The following is a 27,981-nucleotide window of genomic DNA, read 5'->3' as shown; positions in this document are numbered from 1 at the left end:
GCTGCCTGTCTCCGAGGCAGGGGGCTGGCTCCTGGCTTCAGGGCGCTGGCGGCTGGGCCTTTCTCAGGGACAGCTGGGCGGGGAGCGAGCCATGTCCTCCACTTGTGCTTCCGGGAATAAGGCCTGGAGTTCCGGGCGGAAGAGGAGGGCGTGTGCTGGAAGAGCGGGTGGGCGCGTTTTGAGCGCAGACCCAGCGTGTCGCCTGGGAAGCAGGGCCCCGAGCGTGCTCCCTGCCTGCGGCCTGGGCTGAGCTCGGGGTGCAGGACTTGTCTGGGAGCACGTCACGGCATCACCTGCTCTCCCCATTTCCAGTGGGATCCCTACTTCCCGCCCCTTTCAAATGACGGGCTGTCGTTTGTCAGTAAGTGTTTGGTTCCTTGGAATAGTAACTGTGGTGATAAAAACATCCTCCCTCCCTTGTCCCGCCCGCCCTTGCCAGTCGGCACCTGGGCCGCCTGAACACAGAGCGGGAGCCCGTGGTCCGGGCCGCATCGGCGCTCTCGGTCACGGCCGTGCGCCTCTCAGCAAGTGGCTTCCTGTCCCTGCCTGGTTTCCCTGTCGGATGGTCCCTGGTTGCCGGGTGAGGTGTGGGAGCGATGCCTGGCCAGGGTGGGGGGTGCTGAGCCCAGTGGAGGCTGCTGGTGGGAGGGATCGGGTGCAGATGGAACTCGTGTCCCGAGTGGTCGGCCAGCTCTTCCCACGTAGCCCTGGCGTGTCCTCCGTTTTCTTAGAGACGTTCCCGTGGCTGTGGGCTCTGCCCTCTGCCTCCCCCTGAAGGTGGGCATCGGATCGGCCACCCCCAGACCGCACTGCCTGAGCGCCCCGCCCTCAGCTCCGACCCATCCAGCCCCGGACGAGGCTCAGCGTTGGCCTCCGAGGCTGCTCAGCTCCCCTGCCGTCCCCCCGAGAGCGTGTCCCCGTGCGGCCCTGGCTGACGGGCGTCCTGTGCGGCGGGAGGCAGGAATGATGCTCAGGGGTCACGGTGAGGCGGTCCAGAGTGGACACGTGTGTCACATGTGTCCCCAGCTCCGCTGGCCCTGCTGCCCGTCCCCTGGGAGCGGACGGAGTGGAACGTCAGAGCCAGGCCTGTCCCCTCTCAAGGTCCATGGCAGCCGCCTGCCCTGCCTGGGAGCTCTGCGGGTGACGACTAGTGAAGACACTTTTTGGTTGCGATACCTCCACATCAGTCCTTTAAAAAGCGAAGGGAAAAGCGAGTGTTTTAGAATGTAGGCTGTGCTGCTTTGGGAAATCCGGCGAGCAAGGGTCATCATGACCGAAGTGAACCGGGAAACGGCCACACCTTCAAATCCCACCCGAGCCCGGTGCCGGCCCTGCTGGCCGGGCAGAGGCCCCGCAGCGAGGCCCTTCCTTCCTCCGGCCCGGGAGCGAGCTGGCGGCGCCGGCCTCCTTCCTGTCTCCGGGGAGAACAGACTGAGGATGAGGGCGTCGCCGAGGTCCAGATGAGGGTCCGACATCTCTAAGCCTGTCCGTCACCGCCTCGTGGCGGATCGCCCCGCCTGGATGGGAACGGCTGACCTTGACCGCACACAGTCCTGGGCCAGAGGCCACGGTCAGGGGTCCCACGCGGGTCTGGCGAGGCCGCTGCTGCTTGCCTTGCGGACTGGGTGCTCACGGCGCAGAGGGAGCTCCCAGGGCCACCACGGCCACCCTCCTGGCTCAGCGAACCCGGGTCACCTCTCACGGCCGCCTCTACACCCTCCCCGCCGCCGCTAGGCCTTCGACACGTGCGTTTGGGGGGCACAGGCAAGCCATGCACACGGCCGCCCGTCTGTCCCTCCGCCTCTCGGGGGGAGCAGTCTGCTCTGTCACCCCCACAGGCTCCCCTCCTGCAGGCGCCGACTTTAGTTTAGGCTTCAGAGAAACGTGGCTGCAATGTCTAACCGATCAATCAACCGATCGGCCTGCGACTGCGCCTGAGCCCAGAATAGCCATTATTTTAAAAATTAAGTCTTGATTGTTGAAAGTATCACATGTTCCCTTTTCCCATTGACTCCTCGCCCCGCCCAGGCCTCCGCACTCTGTCCTCTGTCCGTGGGCCGTGGGCGTGTGCGTACACGGCCTCCGGTTGGTCTCTTCCGGTGGCCTCTTCCCACCCACCCTCCCCGCCTTCCCGCCGAGATCCCGCACTCTGTTCCACGCTTCCCTGTCTCTGGACCCACTCTGCTCGTCGTTTTGCTTTGTTCATTAGATTCCACATATGAGAGAGGGCGTGTGACCCTTGTCTTTCTCTGACCGGCTTACTTCGCTCAGCAGGACGCTCATTTTTGATGAGTCCCGACATCACACCGCCTGGCGGTCACCGGAGGGGACATCCTGCAGAAGGGGTCGCAGATGGAGACTGCGTCTCAGAAACCCTGCCGCTGCCCGCCGGGCCCCGCCTGGGGCCAGGACGTCGCTGGGGCCGAGTGAATCAACACCCCTTCCCAGGAGAGGCCCTCACAGTGGGAGTCGGGGGCGCCCCGTGCAGGGCGGTCCTGGCCCGGGTGGACGACAGTGACCCCCGAGCGCCGAGGACCCACTGCTGTGTCCCGTGGGGGGGTGTCACAGCAGCAGCGTGGCTCTCTGATTCGCGGCTTAGGAGACACCGTCACTGACCTGGTTGTGTGGGCTGCACTCACAGCCCCGAGTAAACCCGGCCCGAGACCCCGCTCAGCCCGCTCGTAAGGGGCTCGTCCTAGATCAGAGCTCTGCTCACGACACGGGGCCCCGAGCGCCCGCCTCGTGCCTGGCACGGTCAGCGGTGGCTCCGGGCTCAGGGTGGACGAGGAGGCTAAGGCCGAGGGACGGACGCTGAGCCGTGGTGCTCGGAGATGAGGTGCCTGCCCCGCAGGACACTCTCCGCCGACAGAGTGCCCGTGCTCGCCACACGCCTCCCGGGACCACCCTGAGGGCGCGGGGCCGGGCCGGCTGCCGCTCTCCCCGGAGCCCACACCCCATTCCACTGCACCTCAGGGGGAAGGGCAGCCGTCGCCTGGCAACAGGAGCTGTTCTGTGCGGCTGCCTCGGCCCTAAAACGTGGTCACAGAGGAGCACCAAGTGCCGCAGGCGTCCTCCATGTGTCCTGTGCCCTGGAGACGGCGTGTGAGCCGGGACGAGCGTGGTGGAGGGAGCGTGCAGCCCCGCAGGAAGGCGGTGCCCGGGGCTACAGGCTCTCCCGCGGTGACCGGGGCGGTGCCCGGGGCTACAGGCTCTCCCGCGGTGACCGGGGGCGGTGACCAGGGCGGTGACCGGGGCTACAGGCTCTCCCGCGGTGACCGGGGGCGGTGACCGGGGCTACAGGCTCTCCCGCGGTGACCGGGGGCGGTGACCGGGGCTACAGGCTCTCCCGCGGTGACTGGGGCGGTGACCGGGGCGGTGACCGGGGCGGTGACCGGGGCTACAGGCTCTCCCGCGGTGACTGGGGCGGTGACCGGGGCGGTGACCGGGGCTACATGCTCTCCCGCGGTGACCGGGGGCGGTGACCGGGGCGGTGACCAGGGCTACAGGCTCTCCCGCGGTGACCGGGGGCGGTGACCGGGGCGGTGCCCGGGGCTACAGGCTCTCCCGCGGTGACCGGGGCGGTGACCGGGGCGGTGACCGGGGCTACAGGCTCTCCCGCGGTGACCGGGGCTACAGGCTCTCCTGCGGTGACCGGGGCGGTGACCGGGGCGGTGACCGGGGCTACAGGCTCTCCCGCGGTGACCGGGGCGGTGCCCGGGGCTACCGGCTCTCCCGCGGTGACCGGGGGCGGTGACCAGGGCGGTGACCGGGGCTACAGGCTCTCCCGCGGTGACCGGGGGCGGTGACCGGCGGCGGTGAAAACGGGAAGAAAGCGATCTCACCTCCGGCACATCCGCTCGGCGCAGGGCGGAAGGAGGGCCGCACAGGGTGCGAGGCCCGGCAGCACGGGCTCCGGGCGAGATGAGCGTCAGACGACAGGAGGTGAGAAGCCGTGCTCTGGGTCCGCAGCTCCTGGCGGCTGCAATGTGTGTGTGTGTGTGTGTGTGTGTGCATATATACGTGTATGTGTGTACACATGCATGCACATGTATGTGTACACGTGTTTGTGTGTATACGTGTTCATGCATGTGTGTGTATACGTGTGTGTCTCCACAGAGCAGCTGCTCGCGCACTCTCCTCGGAGAGCGATGCAGGCGGCCAGGGCACGGCCAGCACGTTTCCCCCGTGAGGTCTCTGCGCCCTCCTGTGGGGGGACACGCCCGGGGGCCACCTGCTCTGACCGCCCTCAGAGGTGGCAGCCCACGGCACTGCTCAGGACCGACGTGGCCCGGGTCAGCCTGCCTGGCTCCCAGCCCCTGCTCCCCACCACAGCCCCGGCCCCCGGAGGCAGCCCCGCGCCCCGAGACAGCCGCCCCCCCCCAGACAGCTGGGCCCCCCCCCGAGGCAGCCGGGCCCCCCGAGGCAGCCCCGGCCCCCCGAGGCAGCCCCCCCCCCCCCGAGGCATCCGGGGCCCCCCCGAGGCAACCGCCCCCCCACCCCCGAGGCAGCCCCAGCCCCCCGAGGCAGCCCCAGCCCCCCGAGGCAACCGGCCCCCCGCCCCCAGGCAGCCGGGCCAGGCACAGTGGCCCTGCCTTCATGCTACAAGCCTTGTCATTTGGCTCCTGAGTTTGTCACCTCTTCATGGGCCCTTCCGCTGCTCCTTTTAAAAAGAGAATAAACGTATTTACCTTAGAGAAAGAAGAGAGAGCCAGAAACATCGATTAGCTGCCTCCTGCATGTCCCCCAGGGATCCACCCCTCAACCCAGGCATGTGCCCTGAGCGGGCATCCAACTGGCGCCTCTTGGTCACAGGGTGGAGCTCAGCCTGCGGAACCCCACGGGCCAGCACCCTCCTTGTCCAGTCGTGTTTGTTCAGCGCTCCCCGTTAGAGCGAAACCCATCGAGAGCCAGCCCACCTTCCTCGCGGCCCCACGCCCCTCGGCGCGTGCCAGCCGCGGGTAAGGGGCTTTGTGTCCCAGGCAGCCAGGCGGCAGAGCCCGCGATGAGGCCGTCCGAGCAGTTCCATTGCCTTGAACTCGGGCAATCTCACGGTCCGCGGCAGAGGAGCCGCCGCAGAGGGGGGCGCGCCCCACGGAAACCAGGGTTAGCCACGCGGTGCTCCGCTCCCCGCTTTCTCTTTGACATGAAGCGTGTGCTCGGCGCTGCCGCCGGGTGTCGCCTTGGATTTCGCGTTCATTTGCATTCTCCCGCCTTGCACTCGGCGGCAGAGCTAGACGGCGGGAGAGGACCCGTGAGGCCGGTGTCCTCCGGAGGCCGCGCTGCCCGCCCCGCCGCGCTGGCCCGGGGCTCGCTGCTCTGTGCAAAGTGCATGGGGGGCGGGGGGCGCCCTGGCATTCGGCAGGCGGAGGCGGAGCCCGGCCTGGGGGGGGGGGGGGTGCCCGCACAGCCTCTTTCTCAGCGGCCCCCCCTGGTGGGGCTGGCGGCTCTGAGGCCGGCTCGGTACCGGTACCGGGCAGGGTAGAAGAGAGATTGACACCCACGTCATTGAGTGAGTGATTCTCACGCTGTCTTCCAAGTGGGAATAAAGTCGCTGTAACGGCAAGACGGGTGGGTTTTGGTGGTTTGTAGGCGTTTTCTGAAGCGGCGGAGGAGCCTCCCTGACCAATGGCCCTCTGTGAAGTCTTGGCGTGTGGGCTTCTGACGGACAGAAGTCGCCCCACTTCATTGCAACGCCGTGGGTTCTCCCACGTGGGACCTGAGCTGAGCCCACGCCGACCTGAGGCTCCGCTCGGGTCCGGACGCTGGGTCATGGGTCAGGTCTCACGTGGCCGAGACAGCCCTCCGCCGTGGCCGCCCCTCCTGCCTGGTCCTCATTCCGCTCCCGCTCTGGGCTCCTCTCCCCCGGCCCCGGGGCGTGGGCGGGCCCTCCTCTCGGCGCTCCTGCCCTGCGCCGGCGGGCAGACCCGTGGCCTCTGCTGGGGCCGTCCCGTCCCCTCTGGTCTCGCCCAGGAGGTCTGGCTGCTTAACGCGTTTCCTGAGGCTGCCGCTGCTGCCCGCTTCTCACGAGCGCGTGTGCCCTCTGCGTGTCCTCCGTGAGGACACGGCTCCTCGTCTGTCCACGTTCTGGGTGGATGTTGTTGATGTTTACTTTGAAGAGTTGTTTCAGGCACGCCCACTGGTTGGCCCTGTGGTTTGAAATACCTTCTCCCTCTGTCCTCGACCCTCTTAACAGGACTTTTGTGGAGAAAAACTTTCATCTTGATGAGGCCCATTGCGTCAACTGTTCTCTCCTGTGCACGGCGTTTGGTGCCGGGTCCGAGGACTCTGTGGGTCGTACTGGGCCCGAGGGTTGTCCCTTGTTTCCCCTGAAGTGTTGCTGTCGTCGGCTGTGCACCGGCCTGCGCTCCAGCTGAGCTCTCTGTGCAAACTGTGAGACACGCGGAGGCTTTCGCCTTCGGACATGGTTTGCTCCGGCGCCGTTTGTTGAAAAGGCAGTTTTTCAACCATCAGTTGCTTTTGCAGCCGCAGGGTCTGTGTCCGGGGCTGTGTGCCTGTCGCTTCATCCCGGTCACGGTGCCCGCACAGTGACGTTACGGCATGCAATTCTGAGGTCGGAGGATTCCTCCTGCTTTATTCTTTTTCCAAATAGTTTAGCTACCGTAGTTCCTCTGCTGTTCCCTATAAGTAGCTTGCCTGTATCTATAAGGAATCTTGCTGAGCCCTGGCCTGGTAGCACATCGTCCTGATGCGCCAAGGTTGCAGGTTCAATCTCCGGTCAGGGCACATACAAGAATCCATCAATGAAGGCGGAAATAAGTGGAACAACAATTCGATGTTTCCATCTCTTTCTCTCCCTCCCTCTCTCTCTAAAATCAGTAAGTAAATTTTAAAAAAATCTTGCTGGAATTTTGATAGAGATTATGCTAAACGTGTACATTAATTTGAGGAGAGCTGACATGATTATGTTGGGACTTCTGATTCATGACCATGTTGTATCATTTATTTAGATCTTTGATTTCTTCATCAGCATCATATAGCTTGTAGCACACAGTCCTGCACATGTTTTGTTAGATTCACACCAAAGTATTTTATTTTAATTTCAGGGTCAGTGTATTCATAGCTAGTACCTAGAAAAAGAATTTATTAATTGTAGGAGGTTTTTTTTTGTAGATTCATTGGTATTTTCCATATAGAACATCATGTCATCTGGAAAAGAGGTCCTTTTTTTGAATCCTCACCTGCAGGCATGTTTATATTAAAGAGAGAGAGTGGGGGGGGGAGAGAGAGAGAGAGAGGAAGAGAGGGAGGAAGAGAGGGAGGAAGAGGGAGATCAGCTGCCTCCCGTGCGCCCCCAGCCGGGAACGGAACTGCACTGTCCGGTGGACGGAGAACGCTCCGACCTCGGGCGGGCGGGGCTGGAAGTGGTGCCGCCTGTCTCTCCCTTCCCGCCTGCGGGCTGTCCGTGCCGAGTCCTCCCTGCTGCGCGGCCGCCCTCCTGGCTGTCCCGGGTCTCCAGCGGAAAGCGGCTCCGCCGAGCGCACGAGCCGCAGGGCCTGCAGGTGCACGCGATCAGGGCGATCCCCCTTTCCTCGGCGTTTCCATCGCGAGTGGATGGATGTTTTCAGATACTTTCTCTGCCTTGATCTGATCGTGTGACGTTTCTCTTCTTTAGCCTCTCCATCCCGTGACGACACTGATTTATTTTAGAATGTTGAACCAGCCCTGCGCCCCTGGAGCAAATGCCTTGGTGTGTGATTAGTTTTACGTGCTGCTGGATTTTACGTGCTCAGATTTTCTTACAGATGTGTATGTCTGTGTTCGTGCGGGGTGCTGGTCTGTGGGTCCTGTTTCTGGTACTGTTTTATCTGCTTTTGGTATCAGGTTAATAATAGCTACTTAAAATTAACTGGGAACTATTTTTTCTCCTATTTCCTGGAAGCAGTGTGTACAGTTCATGTGAATTCTCCCTTCAGTGTTCGGAGAATTCTCAGGGCGGTTTTTCTCGGGGGTTTCCCCCCACACGGCTGTCGTTGCATCTTTCACACGTGCCAGGAGGCCTGAGGAGGCGCTCGGCGTCGTGCTGCTTCTGTCGCTCCACAGCTTGGCTCCTGCCCGCGGGCTGCTGGACGGTTCCTTTTCCGGAAGCGAAGACGCCGCCCACACCTCCGCCAGCCTCGTGTTCACGGTGGGCCTGGCCCGGAGCCGCCGAACCGACACAAGTTCAGTGGCAAGAACCAGCTCCCCGTCCGGGCTCGAGATGCTGGACAAGGGACGCCGACCGCACCGGAGCCCGCGCAGTGCGTTCCGCCCAGAAACCAGAGGGCCTGTTCCGAGTGAGGACAGTGCAGGGAAGGGAGTGTCCCAGGCCCCTCTTGTAAGGGTAGCGTGTGACCTCGACCACGTCCGCGCAGGACTGCGGCCGGTGGGCGGCAGCTCTTTCACCCCCACCACGTGGCAGCCCGAGCCTCTTCGTCCCTCCCCAGGGGGCAGCTCTCACCCACGGCACGGCGGTCCCTCCGCAGGGGCTCGGGGCCTCCCAGGAGCTGCGTCCCTCGGCGACGGCGCGAGTTCTGGGAGGTGGCAGCCTGGTGGCTGAGTGGGCCTCCGCCCTCACAGCACATGTGCCGAGGAGCTCTGTTGGGGTGTTTTTAAATAGGAGTCAGTCCTGGCCCCAGGTGCCTGGGAGGGCGGTCTGCCGCAGGCTCTGCTCCCGGCCGGCCTCGGGCGGGGCTGCAGGGCGTGTCCATCTCGCGCTCTGTCGCTGGGTTTGGTCGTTCGTGACGGCTCTCTTTTTCTTAGTCAGTCTTGCTGGAGATTTGTAAATTTTGCTGATCTTTTCAGAGAACTGGCTTTCTGTTTGTTTTCACTTCCTCTGTGTGTTTCCTGATGTCAGTTGATTGACTTCTCTCTTCATTGCTGCCGTCCTCGGCCTGCCGTGGCTTCCCTCTGCTCCCTCCCAGCGTTCCCCATGAGGACGGGGTGACTGATTTGAAACTTTGTCTAAGGGAAGCATTTGGCAGCAAAAACTTCACTCCGTGCATTTCAGCTGTTCCAGCAGCTGTTCCAGCACATCCGACCGGTGGCCTTTGCACTGTGGCTCCGCCTGCGGACGGTGCCCGGGGCTCCCTCTGGCCCGCCCGCTCCGGGGTGCGCAGGTGCCGTCGGCTGCGGGCGACGCTCCGGGATGTTCTGCTGCTCTGCCAGCTGACTCCTTTGTGAACGGAGCGCAGAGATTTGGATCCTTTTCCTGAGCGGAGGTCTGTTTTCTGACCCAGGACACCCCCGCCCCCCGGCCCCGGCCCAGGCCCTGCCCGTGGGCCCGCGGTGGGGCGTGGCGCTGCACTTGCTGCCCCGGGTCCTGGAAAGGCGGGCAGAACTGTCGGCTGACCGCACCCCGCTGTTCTCCGGTTCTGCACGTTCTCGCCCTGCGTTTGGCTGTGAAAGTGGCTGCAGTCCCAGCTGTACCTGTGCTGTGTCCATCCCCGCCAGGCCTCTCAGCCTGCGCGCCTCGCCGGCCGTGGGGCGTGCTGTGTGCGTTATGAGGTACTGACCCTCGCACCCTCGCCCTCCCCGTGCAATGCCCTGAGCTCATGCACCTGCCATTTCTGTAGCCCGTGCTGCTTTCTTTTAATTAACGACATTACGTTCCCGCCCTTTCTCTCCCAGCCCGCCCATGGTGTTATATTTGAAGTGAATTTTCTATAAACAGCATATAGGTGAGTTGGACGTTTTTTAAAAATAATTCTTTATTGATGAAAGTATTACATATGTCCCCTTTTCCCCCATAGATCCCCTCCAGCCCGCCCCCCCACCTTCACCGCCCCACTGTCTGTGTCCAAGGGCCATGCATATGTGCATAAAGGTCCTTGGTGGATTACCTCCCACCACCCTCTCCTGCCTTCCCTCTGAGATTCTGCACTCCGTCCCATGCTTCCATGTCTCTGGATCCAGTTTATTTTGTAATTAGATTCCACATATGAGTGAGATCATGTGATACTTGTCTTTCTCTGACTGGCTTATTTCACTTAGCACGATACTCTCCAGGTCCCTCCATGCTGTCCCAAAGGGTAAGAGATTCTTCTTTTTCACTGCTGCGTAGTATTCCATGGCATAAATGTATCACGGCTGTTTTATCCACTCGTCTACTGATGGGCACGTGGGCTGTTTGCAGATCTTAGCCATTGTACATTGTGCTGCTGTGAACATAGGGGTGCATACATTCTTTCTGAGTGGTGCTTCGGGTTTCTTAGGATATATTCCTAGAAATGGGATCATTGGGTCAAATGGCAGTTCCATACTTAATTTTTTGAGGAACCTGCATACAGTTTTCCACCAGTCTGCATTCCCACCAGCAGTGCACGGGGGTTCCTTTTTCTCCACATCCTCGCCAGCACTTGTCGTTTGTTGATTGTTGATGGCAGCCATTCTGACAGGTGTGAGGTGATACCTCACTGTCGTTTTGATTTGCATCTCTCTGGTGATCAGTGACTTTGAGCACTTTTTCATGTCTCTTGGCATCTGTGTGTCCTCTTTGGAGAAGTGTCTATTTAGGTCCTTTGCCCATTTTTTCATTGGGTTGTTTGTCTTCCTTTTGTTAAGGTGTATGAGTTCCTTATATATTTTGGATATTAACCCTTTATCAGATGTATCATCGCCAAATATGTTCTCCCATACGGTAGGTTCCATTTTCCTTTTGTTGATGGTTTCTTTTGCTGTGCAGAAGCTTTTTACTTTGATGTAGTCCCATTTGTTTATTTTCTCCTTAGTTTCCTTTGCCCGAGGAGCTGTACCGTAAACATATTGCTAGGAGGGATGTCTGAGATTTTGCTGCCTATGGTTTCTCCTAGGATTTTTATGGGTCACAACTTACGTACATTTAAGTCCTTTATCCATTTTGAGTTTATATTTGTGTATGGTGTAAGTTGGTGATCTAGTTTCATTTTTTTGCATGTATCTGTCCAATTTTCCCAACACCATTTGTTGAAGAGACTGTCTTGACTCCATTGTATGCTCTTGCCTCCTTTGTCAAATATTAATTGAGAATAATGGCTTGGGTCCATTTCTGGGTTCTCTGTTCTGTTCCATTGGTCTATATGCTGTTCTTGTGCCAGTACCAGGCTGTTTGATTACAGTGGCTTTGTAGTATAACTTGAAATCTGGCACTGTGACTCCTCCAACTTTGTTCTTCTTTATCAAGATTGCTGCAGCTATTCAGGGTCTCTTTTGGTTCTATATAAATTTTTGGAGTATTTGTTCTAGATCTGTGAAGTTTTAATTTATAGATTGCCTTGGAATATGGCCATTTCAATGATGTTGATTCTACCAATCCATGAACACGGTATATTCTTCCAATTGTTTATGTCTTCCTCTATCTCTTTTTTCAATGTCCTATAGTTTTCTGAGTACAGGTCTTTTGCCTCCTTGGTTAAGGTTATTCCTAAGTGTCTTAATTTTTTTTGTTGTTGCAATGGTAAATGGGATTGTTTATTTAGTTTCTCTTTCTGAGAATTCATTATTGGTGTATAAAAAAGCCATCGATTTTTGGGTCTTGATTTTGTATCCTGCTACATTGCCAAATTCATTCATTAAACCTAATAGTTTTTTTGTGAAGTCTTTAGGGTTTTCTATTTCATGTCATCTGTGAATAATGAGAGTTTTACTTCCTCATTTCTAATTTGGTTGCCTTTTATTTCCTCTTCTTGTCTGATCGCTGTGGCTATGACTTCCCGTACTCGGTTGAATAAGAGTGGTGAAAGCAGACATGCCTGTCTCATTCCTGTTCTTAGGGGAAATGCTTTTAGTTTTTGTCTGTCAGTTTGTCATATATGTCTTTATCATGTTGAGATATGCTTCCTCTATTCCCAGTTTGATGAGAGTTTTTATCAGAAATGGGGGTTGGGTTTTGTCGAGTGTTTTTCTGCATCTATTGATATGATCGTGTGATTTTTGTCTTTCACTTTGTTTATGTGATGTATCACGTTTATTGATGGACAGATATTGTACCAGCCTTGCATCCCTGGAATACATCCCACTTGGTCATGGTGTATGATCCGATTTGCTAATATTTTGTTGATCATTTTAGCATCTACATTCATCAGGTATATTGGCCTGTAATTCTCTTTATTTGTAATGTCTTTATCTGGTTTTGGAATTAGGATAATGCTGACCTTATAAAAATAGCTTGGAAGTGTTCCTTTCTCTTGGATTTTTTTGGAATAGTTTGAGGGGTCTATGGAGGTGTTAGTTCTTCTTTGAATGTTTGATAAAACTCTGCTTGAAGCCTTCCAGACCAGGGCTTTTGTTTGCTGGGAGTTTTTTGTTTTTTGTTTTAACTTCTATTTCATCAATTGTTATTGGCCTATTCAGGTTTTCTGATTCTTCCTGATTCAGTTTTTGGAGGCTGTATTTTTCTAGAATTTTTCCATTACATCCACATTGGTCAGCTTATTGGCATATATGTGTTCAAAGTATTTCCCTACAATCCTTTGTATTTCTGTGGTGTCGGTGGTTACTTCATTGCATTTGTTTCTAATTTTATTGATTTGGGTCCTCTCTCCATTTCTTCATGAGTCTGGCTAACAGTTCATCAATCTTGTTTATCCTTGCAAAGAACCAGCTCTTGGTTTCATTGATTTTTTGTATTTTCTTTTAGCCTCTATGCCATTTATTTCGGCTCTAATCTTTATTGTTTCCTTCCATCATCTTTCTCTGGGCTTTCCTTGTTATTCTCTTTTTAGTTCTTTAAGTTGTGGGATTAAATAGTTCATTATTAATTTTTCTTTTTTTTTGAGGTAGGCATGTAGTGCTGTGAAATTCCCTCTCAGGACTGCTTTTGCTGTGTCCCAGAGATTTTGGGTTGTTATGTGTTCATTTTTATTTGTTTCCAGGAAGTTTTTTATTTCTTTCTCAATCTTGTTGGTAACCCATTCATCCTATATAATAAAGAGGTAATATGCAAATTGACCCTCACGATGCCACAAGATGGCAGCGCCCACAGCGGAGGCTGGGTTCTCATAACAAGTGATCAGCAGGGACCTGAGGCTGCATGGTGCTGGGCCGGGGTGGGGGACCTGAGGCCCAGCGGGGGTTTACGGGGGACCTCAGGCCATGCCCCGACCCAGTGGGACTTAATGGGGGAGCTCAGGCCTCACTCCCCACCTGGAAGGGTTTGACAGGGGACCTCAAGGAGTGCCCCCTCGGCCTGGGCCCGGGGACCTCAGGCCGGCCCCCTGCCCAGCGGGACTCGACGGGGACCTTAGGCTGCACCCCCCGCCCAGTGGGGCTTGACAGGGGTGGGGCCGGCCGGGTCTGGATCTTGCCCAATGGGGGTGGGGCCAGACAGGTCTGGGTCTCCCGTGATTTCGAGGCGCATGTGGGTGGGTGGGGACTCGACTTTGGATCCTGCGGCATGCCCCAGACTCTGACAGGAGGGAGATTTTCATATACATTTTACTAATTTTCTTTAACCTCTGATACTTCTATTATAGAGAAAGGGCAAATAGCAATATTAAAATATTTCCTCTAATTAATTCCCTTTTAATGTGCATGAATTCATGCACTGGGCCACTAGTTGTTTAGTAACATGCTATTTGGCCTCCATGTGTTTGAATGTTTTTGGGTGTTTTTATTGTAGTTGATTTCTAATTTCATTCCACTGTGATCTGAGAAGATGCTTGATATGATTTCTATCTTCTTGAACTTGTAGAGACTTGTTTTGTGTCCTAACATGTGGTCTATCTTTGTTAATGATCCGTGTGTACTTGAGAAGAATGTATATCCTGCAGCTTTGGGGTGAAATGTTCTATAAATGTCAGTTACATCCATCTGATCCAGTGTGTCCTTTAGAGTCACTGTTTCCTTGTTAAGTTTTTGTCTGGAAGATCTATCTATCCAGTGAAGTCAGCAGGTTGTTAAAGTTTCCCTACTATGACTGGATTGTTGTTCATCTCTCCCTTAAAGTTCTCCAGAATTATTTTTATAAATTTAAGTGCTCCTATATTTGGTGCATATGTGTTTATCAGGGTTAAATCCTCTTGTTGGATCGATCCCTTTAGTATTATGTGGTGATCTTTGTTGTTTCTTGTTGTGGCCTTCATTTTGAAGTCTATTTTGTTGGATATGAGTATTGCTACTCCAGCTTTTGTTTGTTTGTTTGTTTGTTTGTTTGTTTCCATTTGCATGGAAGAAATTTTTTTTTCCATCCATTCACTCTCATCTGTGTGTGTCTTTTGTTCTGAGGTGGGTCTTTTGTAGACAGCATATAGCTGGGTCATGTTTTTGTATTCATTCAGCTACACCATGCCTTTTGATTAGAGATTTAATCCATTTACATTTAGGGTTATTATTGAGATATGCTTATTTATTACCATTTTAATTCTGTATGACTAGGTTTTTCTCTCTGTTTCTTCTTCTCAGCAATCCTTTAGCATTTCTTGTAATGCTGGCTTGGTGGTGATGAACTCCTTTAGCCTTTTTTTCTTTTGTCTGGGAAGCTCTTTATTTGACCGTCTATTTTGAATGATAGCCTTGCTGGATATAGTAATCTTGGTCTCAGATCCTTGCTTTCCATTACTGTGAGTACTTCATGCCGTTCCCTTCTGGCCTGTAGAGTTTTGATGAGAAATCAGGTGTCAGCCTTATGGGAACTCCTTTGTAGGTAACAGTTTGCTTTTCTCTTGCTGCCTTTAAGATTCTCTCTTTGTCTATAGTTTTTGGCATTTTAATTATGATGTGTCTGGGTGTGGGTCTGTTTGGGTTCTTCTTGGTTGGGGTTCTCTGTGCCCCCTGAACTTGTGTGACTTTTTCCTTTACCAGGTTAGGGACGTTTTCTTCCATTATTTCTTCAAATACCTTCTCTACTCCTTTCTGCCTCTTCTGGCACACCTGCTATTCTAATATTGTTACGTTTCATGTCATCCCACAGCTCTCTTTCACTGTCCTCCTGTTTTCTTTAATTGTTTTTTCTTTTTGATTCTCTGATTGAGTGATTTTTTTTCAACCCTGTCTTCTAATTCACTGATTCAATCCTCAGCTTCCGCTCATCAGCTGAGTATTCCTTCCAACGTGTTCTTTATTTGTGCTATGTCATTTATTTCTGTTTTCGTGGTTGCTATATCTTTTCTCATGTTGTTGAGCATCTTTATCTCATTATTCTAAACTCTATATCTGATAAAATTCTAATCTCCATTTCATTTCTTTCTTCTTCTGGAGAATTCTCTTGTTCTTTCATTTGGGGGTTGTTTCTTTGCCTCTCAATCTCTAGTGCAGGACAGTGCAATAAACACTATTTCTTACTAATTAGATCAGGAAATCCCTCAAAGCCTCCAGAGATAGGATTATGCCTTGAATTACCCTCAGGCAATTGTCCACAGGTGTGGTGAGAGTTTTGTTCAACAGGGTGGGGCAATTGCTTCTGCCCGGAGGCTAATTGTTTTTCTCAGTCTCTTAATGGGCCTCAGAAACTCACACAACGGGGCAAGATGTTTTCCAATAGGGTGGGTCAACTGTCTTTCCCCCAGGCAAAGCCACCTGTATAGCAAATGTCTGCATGAGGAAGATGGCCTCCATAGTGTGAGCAAATGACTCAGCACAAAAAACCAGGGTGTCTGCTTTCTGAGCTCTAAACCCAAAGCTTCCATCCTGGTTTCTGCTCACACAGCTCCAGTCCACTCCACCTTCCCTCTGCTGGAGCACAAGGTGGGTGGCTCCATAAGGAATTTTGTGCATTGGCCCTTTAAGAGGGTGCCTGAATTTCCAGCCATCTCTCCCTGGCAGACAGCAACCCCACGGCTTTTCACAGCCAGATGTTATGTGGGCACCTTTTTCAGTTCTCTGCTGGGGAGGTCAGCTTGGGCATTAGGTCCCAGAATTCTCAGTGGCTCTCCCCCCACAACAGCTGAGATATGTCTCTGAAACTCAGCTGCTGTCTGTGGGAGCCGTCTCCACTTCCTGTTCCCAGTTATCAGGGTTCTCTCCAATGAGTCTCCATTGATTATTCAGGAAGTTGTCCTGTATTTTAGTTATAATTCCAGTTTGGTCCTGGAAGCATGTCAGTGCAGCATCCACTTACTCCGCTGCCATTTTTAATCTTCAGTTGAGCATTTTTAATCCACTCAGTCAATGTCTGTCTTTCTGGGTATATTTAACCCATTTACATTTAAGGTATTTTTTTTTAATATCATGGGGCTTAAATTTCATATGTTATTTTTTTAAAATATATTTTATTGATTTTTTTACAGAGAGGAAGGGAGAGGGATAGAGAGTTAGAAACATCGATCAGCTGCCTCCTGCACACCCTCTACTGGGTTTGTGCCCGCAACTAAGGTACATGCCCTTGACTGGAATCCAACCTGGGACCCTTCAGTCCATAGGCCGATGCTCTATCCACTGAGCCAGACCGGTTAGGGCAGTTATTATTTTTTACTAATAAATATTTATTGTTCAGATTATTACAGTTGTTCCTCTTTGTTTCCCCCCATAGCTCCCCTTCACCTGGTTCCCACCCCGCCCCTGTGCCCTTACCCCCACCCCCACTGTCCTCATCCATAGGGGTACGATTTTTGTCCAGTCTCTTCCTACACCCCCCACACCCCTTTCCCCCCAAGAATTGTCAGTCCACTCCTTTCTATGCCCCTGATTCTATTATATTCACCAGTTTATTCTGTTCCTCAGACTTTTTATTCACTTGATTTTTAGATTCACTTGTTGATAGATATGTATTTGTTGTCACTTTGTTGTTCATAATTTTTGTCTTTACCTTTTTCTTCTTCCTCCTCTTCTTAAAGAATACCCTTCAGCATTTCATATAATACTGGTTTGGTGGTGATTAACTCCTTTAGCTTTTTCTTATCTGTGAAGCTCTTTATCTGCCCTTCAATTCTGAATGATAGCTTTGCTGGGTAGAGTAATCTTGGTTGTAGGTTCTTGCTATTCATCACTTTGAATATTTCTTGCCACTCCCTTCTGGCCTGCATAATTTCTGTTGAGTAATCAGCTGACAATCCTATGGGTACTCCCTTGTAGGTAACTGTTTTTCTCTTGCTGCTTTTAACATTCTCTCTTTGTCTTTTGCCCTTGGCATTTTAATTATGATGTGTCTTGGTGTGGTCCTCTTTGGATTCCTTTTGTTTGGGGTTCTGTGTGCTTCCTGGACTTGTAAGTCTATTTCTTTCACCAGGTGGGGGAAGTTTTCTGTCATTATTTCTTCAAATAGGTTTTCAGTATCTTGCTCTCTCTCTTCTTCTGGCACCCCCATAATTCGGATGTTGGTACACTTGAAGTTGTCCCAGTAGCTCCTTACACTATCTTCATATTTTTGGATTCTTTTTGCTTTTTGCTTTTCCGGTTGGGTGTTTTTTTGCTTCTTAGTATTTCAAATCTCTGACTTGATTCTTGGGATCCTCTAGTCTGCTGTTGGATCTCTGTATACTATTCTTTATTTCAGTCAATGTATGCTTAATTTCTAGTTGGTCCTTTTTCATATCCTCAAGGGTCTCACTAAATTTTTTGGCAATTTCTAGAAGATTCTTGAGTAACCTTATAACCATGGTTTTGAACTCTATATCCAGTAGTTTGCTTTCCTCCATTTCTTTCACTTGTGACCTGTTTCTTTGTCTCCACATTTTGGCTGCTTCCCTGTGTTGATAGAGTGGCTTTGTGTACTAGGTGTCCTATAGGGCCCAGTGGCTCAACCGCCCTAATTACCTGAGGTGGACACTCTTGGTGCACCCCTTTGTGGGCTGTGTGCACAGTCTCATTATAGTTAAGCCTTGATTGCTGTTGGTATCACTGGGAGGAGTTGACCTCCAGGCCAGTTGGCTGAGAGGATCAGCTGTGTCTACGATGGGAAAACTTCTGTGCTGGAGACACCCTTATGGGGCAAGACTTGCTTCAGTGGGGCTTTGACACTCACTGAGTCTGCCCCCTGAGTGTGCCTCTTATGGATCTGAAGAGTTGTAGTCTGGATGGTCTCTCTCTGACCACTGGGTACTCTGGTTCTTGGATCTCCAAGGAGAGAGGCCACCCAGCAGGAGCTACAGCAGATTCCTCCTCTTTGTTTGGGGTTTGGAGGTGCCTAGATGAGGCCCAGCTGTGAAGCAATGCAAGCTGCTGTGGAGCCTTGGGTCCTCTTTTGGATGTTTTGGGGCTCTCTGACCCAGCTGCAGTTTGTTAGGTTTCAGATTGCAAAGGGCCAGGCCATTCATATGCAAAAGCCTCTGCGCACAGCTTGGGTGGGGCGGGGTCTCAGGGAATCACCAGGGTGGAGCAAACAGCAATGGCTGACCGTCAGCCCTGCCTAGAAGAGGTCCTGTGTCTCTGTGTCCCGCGGCTCCATGCAAGAACAATGATCGCTGCAAGCACCTCTGAGAGAAAGCCGCCCTCTAGTTCCACCTGATGCCAGACAGTCCAGTTTCTCCCTGTATGAGTCTGGGTCCTCAGAGTCTCGCCCAGAACTGGAGTTCAGAGCAGTTGGGAGCTTGTATCTTCCTCCTGATTGAAAAAGACAACCATGTACTCAGTTGCCAGCCCTTTCCGTGCATGCACTTCTGTACCTCCGCACTTTACTTCCGCCTCTCCTCTGAGTCTCAGTGTGCTTTTCTCTTTCCTTCTAGTTGTATAATTTCCACTCAGCCAGCCTTCCCGTGGTTCTGGATGATACCCATTTTCTCTTTTAGTTGTAGTTTTGAAGTGGTTGTGCGAGGCAGCAAGTTCAGGTGTTTACCTATGCCGCCATCTTGGTTTCTCTCCCATATGTTATTTTTTGTTTCGTATTTGTTCTATTCTCTTTTTCCCTGATCCTCCTGCATTCCTTTAGGTCACATAGGCATTCCATTTTGGCTTATGTATATATTTATTGATTTTAGAGAGGAAAGGAAAGGGAGAGAGAGATAGAAACATCAATGATGAGAGATAAACATTGATTGGCTACCTGCTGCACACCCCCTACTGGGGATCAAGCCCTGACCAGAATCAAACCCGGGACCCTTCAGTCCACAGGCTGATGCTCTATCCACTGAGCCAAACCAGCTAGAGCTATGCATAGTATTTTTGAGTGACTCTCTTGCTAGCATTTTTAGTGCTTGGTCTAGATATCACACTATGGATACATGAGCTCACCGGTGGTTTCATTTTACCAGTTTGAGTGGCATATAGGATGCGTACCTCCGTCGAGGACACCTCCCCACTATTTGTTACAATGATTTTATTATTTCCTCACCATATTTCTGGAAGCACATCAGACAGTATTACCACATTTGCTTCCCCGGTCAAGCAAAGTCCAGGAAACTCAAGAGGCACGGAGTTGATTGTATTTCCTTTGTCTCCCGTGGTTTCCTTCCTTCTTGACACTCCAGGCCGCTTCTCCCATCTCCTTACGCTCAGGCCTTTGCTCAGCGATTCTCTCAGGGCAGGTCTGCTTGAAAACACAGCTCTCATCTCCCCGCTTTATCCGGGACCATCTGGATTTGCTGTCATTCCTTAAAGACACTCGCACCGGGGCCCTGGATCGGCAGGTTCTCAGGATTCTGGTGGGCAGCTCTTTTCTCTCACACGGGGAGCGCGCCGTGATTTCCCGTGGCCTCCGAGCTTCTGATGGGGAATCCTGTGTCCTCGGGACCCTTCCCGAGCAGGAAGGTGCTGTGTTCCTCTGGATGCCGTGATGGTTTTCTCTGTTTAGTTTGCAGTAGAGGGGATTGGGGTTTCTCCTGTTCGGTGTGTCAGCTTCTGCATTCTCTGGGTTTATATCTCTTGCCAAGATGCGCAGAGTTCACCACCCCTTTCTTCCTGTCTTCGTCCTGTGAGCGCCCCTCCTCTCCATCGGGGACGCTGACACAGGAGTCAGGCCTCGGCTGCAGCCCCGCAGTCTCCTGGGCCATGTTCTCCCGCTGTTGGAACACGTCGTTTCCGTGTCTTCGTCCTGCAGCTCACGCCTGCCACTCCCGCCCACGCCCTCCGTCACAGGCCCCGCTGAGCCGCTCACTCCCCTGACATGTGCCTTTGGCTCTTGTGTCTTCTGTGTCTTTGCTGGGCTTCCTGTTCATGGTCTCAGGGGAGCTGGGCCTGTGCTCGGACGGAGGGTTTGGCCGGCCCTGCCCGGTCTCCGTCCTCCCCGGGGCGTCCCTGGGGCCTTTCCCATCCAGTGTGAGCTCTCTCTGGCTCGCAGGATGACAAGTGATTTTCGGTTGAAACCTGGGCACTTCTGTATGACATCACGAGACCCTGGGTCTCAGGGAACCGGGTGTAACTGGCTTTTCCTGGCCCCGCTCTGCTGGGGGGGGAGGAGGGGGGGTCTCTGCTATGACAGGTGGAGGCAGACATCGGGTCCCCCCCTGCTGACACCAGGAGCGGCTCCTGACCTTCCTGCTGGGCAGGGGCACGTGGGTTTCTGCTCCCCACATGGTCCCCACTGACCGTGATGGTGGCCGTTCCCACCTGGCAGGGCCCCGGGAGGTGGGGCCTCCTTCCCGCCTGTGGGAAGGCACCAGAGGCCCCGGGGCCCCGTGGGCAGGGCTCTGCCGTGTGGGCGGGAGTGGAGCTGTTTGTGTAAAATGTGCTCAGTTCTCTCTCCTGCCCTCTGGCCGGGGGGAGAGGCACTGCGGTTGGCCCTGCACCTGCTTGTTCCTGGGGATCGGGTGGGGAGTCCAGCGGCCCTACCCATTTCCTGTCTTGGGCCCAAGGTCCTGAGTCCCGGCCTTCTCTCCACCCTCACAGCTCAGCGTGAAGGCGTTCCGGTCTTCAGCTGCACTCAGCGGGGGGTAGGAAAAGTGCGTCTTGGCAAATTCCTGGGAGTGGCCCCTGCCCTCCCAGGGTGGCATCTGCTCCTGTGCGCCCTGGAGAGAGGTGCACGGGGGCATCTGAGCCCCTGGGGCGATGCGGTTCTTGTTTGCACACAGCCTGCTCCCCGGGAACTGAGGAGCTGGGCTCCCCTGTGCCCCCAGAGCCCTTCTCCGCCGGCCACGGCGGCTCCGGAGGGATCGAGCCCCCTTCACAGCCCGGATCAGCACCACTCCACTCCGTGCTCCGAGTGAGGAGTGTTAGTGAATCTGTTGTTTGAATTATTTTTTTCCTGGGAGTTCCGTTTGGGTCTCGATTGTTTTCTTGTTTCCAGGTAGATGTTAACATTCAAGCCACGGGAGCGGCGTGCGTGTAGCTGTGCTCAGTGTTACGCGGATGTCACACGTGAGCTCTCCATTGAGCCTGGGCTGGGCCGGGCCAGTCCAGCCACAGCACAGGGCTGGCACCGGCGGTGTTAGCTGCTGCAGCCGATGGAACAGACTTGCAAGGATGAGAATGTTAGTCCTGAACCCGGTAACGGTCCCTGGGAGGGGCCTGCGGGGCCTCGTCTCTCACGGGCGCCCTGACGGAGCCCCGGAGCAGGCTGCCCGCCAGGCGGCGAGGGCTCTTCCCCGGCAGCTTCCCCTGGCGGTGCTGTCAGACCTCGGCTTGGGCTGGGCCGCCGTGTGAGTGTTGCCATTGGTGCGTCTTTCAAAAACAAGTATTAAAGAGCGTCCGTGAAGGAGCCTGTGTCTCCTGAGCATGCTTCCATCCAGCCCGAATGTGTGACCTCAACAAGACTGGGCCTCCTTGCATCACACACACACACACACACACCACACATATGCACGCACACACATGTGCATGCGCACACACATGCACCGCACATGCACACACACAAATGCACTACACATGCATGCACACCCACATGCGCACACACAGCATGAAGCTGTCCGGATCTGAAGGTGGCAATGGGTTTTTGCACAGGGCATACAAATATCTCCGTAATTACATGATATTTAGTGATTAGGTAATTATGGATAATTGCATGGGGTAGTTGTAAGTGCTAATATGTTACCATAAGATCTGAAATGTACAAATTGCATAATAATTATTCCAGGCGTTATTTGGTAATTTCGGGCGTAATTATCATGCGATCTGCAGCGCGTGTAATTAATACATAATCACATGGGTTTCGCCGTCGTCACCACGTCGCCCTTGTTATAAATAAGGCTTTGTCATAACATTTGAGCACAAATATCATGTAACCGGCTCCCGGGGGCAGCCCCCTGAGCCACAGGCTGATTGCTCTCCCAGCGCAGCGCCCCTCATTCGCCCCGAGCGCGGGCTCCAAGCCGCCGGGGTGCGGGCGGGCGGCTGTGCCGGTGGCCGTCCTGCCGTGAGGACAGGAAGCGTTGGGGTCGCTGAAGGAGGAGCACTCGAGGGGAGGGTTATAAATGTGTTAGGTCATCTGGCTTCCCGATGGGCGGGCCCCAATGGCGCCAGCCCCCAGGGGTGGGAGCCAGAGGCGCCAGAGGACTCTGAGCGGCTTTTTCTGGGCCGAGCATTCTCTGGGCGGTCCGGATCCTGAGAAGGTCCAGAGGGAGAGAGAATGGTCTGCGCGAGTGGAATGTGGTCGAAGCGCAAGGAGACGTCCGTCCGCCTGCCCGTCCGTCCGTCGTGAAGTGCCTAAAGGCCAGCACGCAGGCGGCTGTGGATTCCATGAGCTGATCAGACCTGACAGCAGGTTTGCCTCGGGCAGCCTCCCTCCCACCGACGGCGAAGTGGAGTTCCCGGGAGCAGAGCGCCGCTCCCCGCCCAGCGCACGGGGCGAGGGACAGGCCCTCTGACGCTGAACAGGGCTCTGGCCCCGCTCCCCGTTCACACGTGGCTCTCCCCTCCCCACAGGCTTCGCGTGGCAGGATGGCGACACGCAGCGCGCGCTGGCCCAGGCGCTGGCCCACGTCCCCCGAGCCCAGCTGCGGCGCCCTGAGGCCGCCCGCCCGGCCAGGTGAGTCCCCTTGGTTGACGGCTCTGTCCTGACCCACCGCCCGCGCCTGGAGCTGATTTCTCTTTAAGGGCACAGAGCGCAGCACCTCCCGGTGGACTTTCCTGAGAGGTGGGCGGCTGTGAGGGGGCGGGCGCTCCCTTTCTCACTGTGTCCTCGCCCGCGGAGGAGGGGTGCAGGTGACCCGCTACAAGGGGCCTTTCCCCCAGGACCTTCGGGAAAGCCCGCATCTCCAGACTGGACCCTGTTCACAGCAGAGAAGTCCAGGGCTCTCCTTGCTCAGAAACCAGTGAGGTCCCCTTAGAACAAAGAGCAGAATCGCCCAGACCAGCCTTCCCGTTCTCCAAACACAGCCACTAGACTGAGCGCATATTTATTCCACCCTCTGCTCACGGCCAGCTGATTGCGGAGGTCTCCCCTCATCTGGACTGGAGCCAGGGGAGGGGGTTGAACCCAGGAAGGGAGCTGAGCCCAGGGAGGGGCTGAGATGCAGGGAGGGGGGGAGATGCAGGGAGGGGGTGGGATGCAGGGAGGGGGGGAGATGCAGGGAGGGGGTGGGATGCAGGGAGGGGGTGAGATGCAGGGGTGTAAGATGGAGGGAGAAGATGAAATGAAGGGAGGAGGTGAGATGCAGAGAGGGGGTAAGATGCAGGGAGGGGGTGAGATGCAGGGAGGGGGTGAGATGCAGAGAGGGGGTAAGATGCAGGGAGGGGGTGAGATGCAGGGAGGGGGTGAGATGCAGGGAGGGGGTGACATGGAGGGAGGGGGTAAGATGCAGGGAGGGGGTGAGATGCAGGGAGTGGGTGAGATGGAGGGAGGGGGGAGATGCAGGGAGGGGGTGAGGTTCAGGGAGGGGGTGAGATGCAGGGAGGGGGATGGGATGCAGGGAGGGGGTGAGATGCAGGGAGGGGATGGGGTGCAGGAAGGGGGGAGATGCAGGGAGGGGATGGGATGCAGGGAGGGGGGAGATGCAGGGAGGGGGTGAGATGCAGGGAGGGGGGAGATGCAGGGAGGGGGGAGATGCAGGGAGGGGGTGAGATGCAGGGAGGGGGGAGATGCAGGGAGGGGATGGGGTGCAGGAAGGGGGGAGATGCAGGGAGGGGATGGGATGCAGGGAGGGGGGAGATGCAGGGAGGGGGTGAGATGCAGGGAGGGGGATGGGATGCAGGGAGGGGGATGGGATGCAGGAAGGGGGTGAGATGCAGGGAGGGGGTGAGATGCAGGGAGGGGGGAGATGCAGGGAGGGGGTGAGATGCAGGGAGGGGGGAGATGCAGGGAGGGGGGAGATGCAGGGAGGGAGGAGATGCAGGGAGGGGTGAGATGCAGGGAGGGGGTGAGATGCAAGGAGGGGTGAGATGCAGGGAGGGGGTGAGATGCAGGGAGGGGGGAGCTGCAGGGAGGGGGAGATGCAGGGAGGGGGTGAGATGCAGGGAGAGAGGAGATGCAGGGAGGGGGGAGATGCAGGGAGGGGGGAGATGCAGGGAGGGGGGAGATGCAAGGAGGGGGGAGATGCAGGGAGGGGGGGAGATGCAAGGAGGGGTGAGATGCAGGGAGGGGGTGAGATGCAGGGAGGGGGTGAGATGCAGGGAGGGGGATGGGATGCAGGGAGGGGGTGAGATGCAGGGAAGGGTGAGATGCAGGGAGGGGGTGAGATGCAAGGAGGGGGGAGATGCAGGGAGGGGGGAGATGCAGGGAGGGGGGAGATGCAGGGAGGGGGTGAGATGCAGGGAGGGGGGAGATGCAGGGAGGGGGTGAGATGCAGGGAGGGGGAGATGCAGGGAGGGGTGAGATGCAGGGAGAGGATGGGATGCAGGGAGGGGTGAGATGCAGGGAGGGGTGAGATGCAGGGAGGGGTGAGATGCAGGGAGGGGGTGAGATGCAGGGAGGGGGATGGGATGCAGGGAGGGGGTGAGATGCAGGGAGGGGGATGGGATGCATGGAGGGGGTGAGATGCAGGGAGGGGGTGAGATGCAGGGAGGGGGATGGGATGCAGGGAGGGGGTGAGATGCAGGGAGGGGGGAGATGCAGGGAGGGGGGAGATGCAGTGGGTGGAGGACTGAGGCCAACTGAGGCCTCAGGGCGGCTGCTCTCCTTGCTGAGCCTCCGTTCGTGCCCTTCCCTCTGGTGAACGGGGGAAGGGCCTTCCCTAAAGTCCGTGTGGGGAGGCTGTTGGCCGGAGAGACTCCCCTCCATTCGAGCAGCCTGGGTAACGGGGAAGTGTGTGCCGTCCGTGTGACGGGCGAGGTCGCCCCCGCCACCCGTGCCGTGGATTTCCCAGTCCCGGGGTGAGTGTGAGTCCCGTACACAACGTGGACGTGCCGATGCGCTGCTCGTGGCCACGCAGAACGTCTCGCATGTCCGTAAGCCTTGTCCGTTAGAGAACACAACGAAATGGAGCTAAGGCAGCTGTCCTGCGTGAGCTCCGGCCCTGGCGCTAACCCATGGTGAGTGAGTGAGCTCGTCCTCGGCTGAGGGTGTTTTCCGTGGATTGTTGGCGTGGAAGGGGGGGGGGACGCGCTCCCACCAGTTGGTGGCCTCCCTCTGGCCGGCCGGTGCTGGTGTCAAACCTGCAGCTGGTGCCCTGGGCCGGAGTGAAACCCGCGGCCCTTCGATGGGAGCCATGCTCCGCCCCTGAGCGCACCGGCCGGCGTGACCCTGGCCTGTGCGTCCCTCTGGGGCGTTTAAGCGCCAACCACTCTCCTTCCTTCTTCCTGGAGACTCCCCTGCGCAGCGTGTGCCCCAGAAACCTCCGCTCCCCGGAGGCAGGAGCGGGGCCGGAGCCGCAGTCCAGCCGCAGCCGCTCGGCGCTTCCGGGGAGCAGCGGCCGCGCCAGGGCCCAGGGCGCCGGGCACGCTGCGCTGGGGCCGCTCCCACCCGACGGCACAGTGTCAGGAGCTCATGGCGCTCTCGCTGCCGGGAGGGTGTAGGCTTTGATACAGGCACGGCCTAAGGATTCCAACGTTTATGGACGTACCAGGGATTGCGCTTTTCTCCTCTGCTTTCCCGATCTTCCCGCACGGAGAGGGTTTCCGGTCCACGTCGGCTTTGCTTCTCTGCATAGAGAGTCGCTATAGCCGAGGCTCCCACTGCAGTTTGTCACGTCTCATGAAGCGCTTTCTGTCTGTGCCGCGGGCAGCACTGGGCACAGCTGCGAGCGGGTGCGGGCTCGGCCCTCGGCTGCGTTTCTAACTTTTCCTTGAGCGAGTTGAGCCTAAAAAGCCCATCATCCAGCTCGCAAAGCAGAGCCCCTTGGGGGCGCCCTGGCCGGTCCCCTCCACCCCCCGCCCCCGCCCTGCGTGCAGCGCCGTGTCCCGGGCCGGGCAGGAAGGGCGGCTCAGTGCCCGGCCCCCGGCTGCGGGGCTCAGGGTCTGCGCCGAAGCCTGCGGCTCTGAGGCCTGTCGGTGCTGAACCCGCTCCAGTCCCGTCCAGGGCCGTTTCTCTCCGGGCCTGGCCCAGGCCACGGCGGTCCATGGTTTGGAGGAACCGTCCCGGCCTCGCCCTTGGCTCCGTCCCCAGCCGGGCATCAAGGTGAGGGGATCGCGGCACAAATAGATACATTTTCCTCTTTTCATGAAACCTCTGCCGATCACGCCTCAGCGGCGAGGCGGTGGCTCCCTGCTGTTCTCGCCGGATCGCTCTGCGGGTGACCCCGGGTGACCCCGGCTCCATCGTCTCCCGAGTCCTTCAGAAGCACAGGCGCCTCCTCGTGCCCGGCAGGCAGGGCTGGGGGGGCTGGCCCTTTGCAGAGACAGTCCCTCCTCAGGGCTGCGTGGGGAGGAGGAGGGGCAGGTGTGGGGGGAGGAGGAGGGGCAGGTGTGGGGAGGAGGAGGGGCAGGTGTGGGGAGGAGGAGGGGCAGGTGTGGGGAGGAGGAGGGGCAGGTGCGGGGAGGAGGGGAGGCAGGTGCGGGGAGGAGGAGGGGCAGGTGCGGGGAGGAGGAGGGGAGGCAGGCGCGGGGAGGAGGAGGGGCAGGCGGGGGGAGGAGGAGGGGCAGGTGCGGGGAGGAGGAGGGGCAGGTGGGGGGAGGAGGAGGGGCAGGTGGGGGGAGGAGGAGGGTAGGTGGGGAGGAGGGAGGCAGGTGGGGGGAGGAGGGGCAGGTGGGGGGAGGAGGGGCAGGTGGGGAGGAGGGAGGCAGGTGGGGGGAGGAGGGCAGGTGGGGGGAGGAGGGGCAGGTGGGGCAGGAGGGGCAGGTGGGGGGGGAGGGCAGGTGGGGGGAGGAGGGCAGGTGGGGGGAGGAGGGGCATTGGGGGGAGGAGGGGCAGGTGGGGGGCCAGCTCCTCCGTCCTCTTTAAACGCCTTCCCTGGGCCCTCCAGCGCTTCCTGCTTCCGGAGAGAACCGAAGGCTCTCGCTCCGCCCCCCTGCCCTGGGCCGCAGTCTTCCCAATGGCGGTGAATGGCTGCTATCCCCCCTTGTCCAAAGCAGCCCCTGACCTGACTCACTCCTTCCCGCTCAGCCTCTGCCTTGGCTGCCCGCCCAGTGGGCGCCTCGTGTTCTTTGCTCTTGTTTAGAATGGTCTGCGCTTGACCTTTTTGCCTGTGGGAACAAGAGGTGCCTGCGTTTGAGAAACATTATATGTGGTTTTGAAGCTTTAAATCAGGGTCTCTCACGCCTCGGTCAGCACGGGCGGTCCGCTCCTCCCCTGCAGAAACGTGCGGTTTTCTCTGCGGCTCAGTCGGTGCCATGTCTTTGCCGTTTCAATAGGGGCTTCAAGCAGCTACGGCATCCGCTCTGCCGAGGAGAGGTTTCCATACACAGTTTACAGACATAACTACACAGAAATACATACTTTTATTACATGACTCAAAACCAAAATATCCTTATTTATACTTTGACTCACTGACACTTCTCAGACAAAAACGGTCTCCGTGCATTTCCTTCCGTTGCTGACATCCGCTGTGTCCGCCCGCGTCCTGCCGCCAGCCCCGAGGCCGGGCCGCGCCCTCCTGGAAGCTGCGGCGTTGCCACGGGGGGCCTCCGTCTGGGCTCCCCTTCTGCGGGGCTCTGCCCTGGGCCCCGGACATGCAGCACCCCCCCGGACATGCGGCACCCCCGGACATGCACCTCCCCGGACATGCAGCACCCCCCGGACATGCACCCCCCCGGACATGCACCCCCGGACATGCACCCCCCGGACATGCACCCCCCGGACATGCACCCCCCCCCGGACATGCAGCACCACCGGACATGCACCCCCCCAGACATGCAGCACCCCCCGGACATGCAGCACCACCGGACATGCAG

The 27,981-nt window shown here is 56.5% G+C and overlaps 1 protein-coding gene across 1 annotated transcript in view; it reads left to right on the top strand.

The window, feature by feature from the left end:
• The window catches only part of PTPRN2 (protein tyrosine phosphatase receptor type N2), a 428,035-nt gene that overhangs the window by 111,180 nt on the left and 288,874 nt on the right, over window positions 1–27,981 (top strand). Inside the window, exon 5 of the mRNA XM_054726069.1 lies at window positions 22,642–22,744. Coding sequence (XP_054582044.1) covers window positions 22,642–22,744 — 103 coding nt within the window. The remainder of the gene's footprint in view (window positions 1–22,641; window positions 22,745–27,981) is intronic.

The sequence above is a fragment of the Eptesicus fuscus genome, chromosome 14, assembly GCF_027574615.1.
Source record: "Eptesicus fuscus isolate TK198812 chromosome 14, DD_ASM_mEF_20220401, whole genome shotgun sequence".
Lineage (NCBI taxonomy): Eukaryota > Metazoa > Chordata > Mammalia > Chiroptera > Vespertilionidae > Eptesicus > Eptesicus fuscus.
The sequence above is the reverse complement of the archived record's forward strand: the minus strand, read 5'-3'. Positions and strand labels throughout refer to the sequence as shown.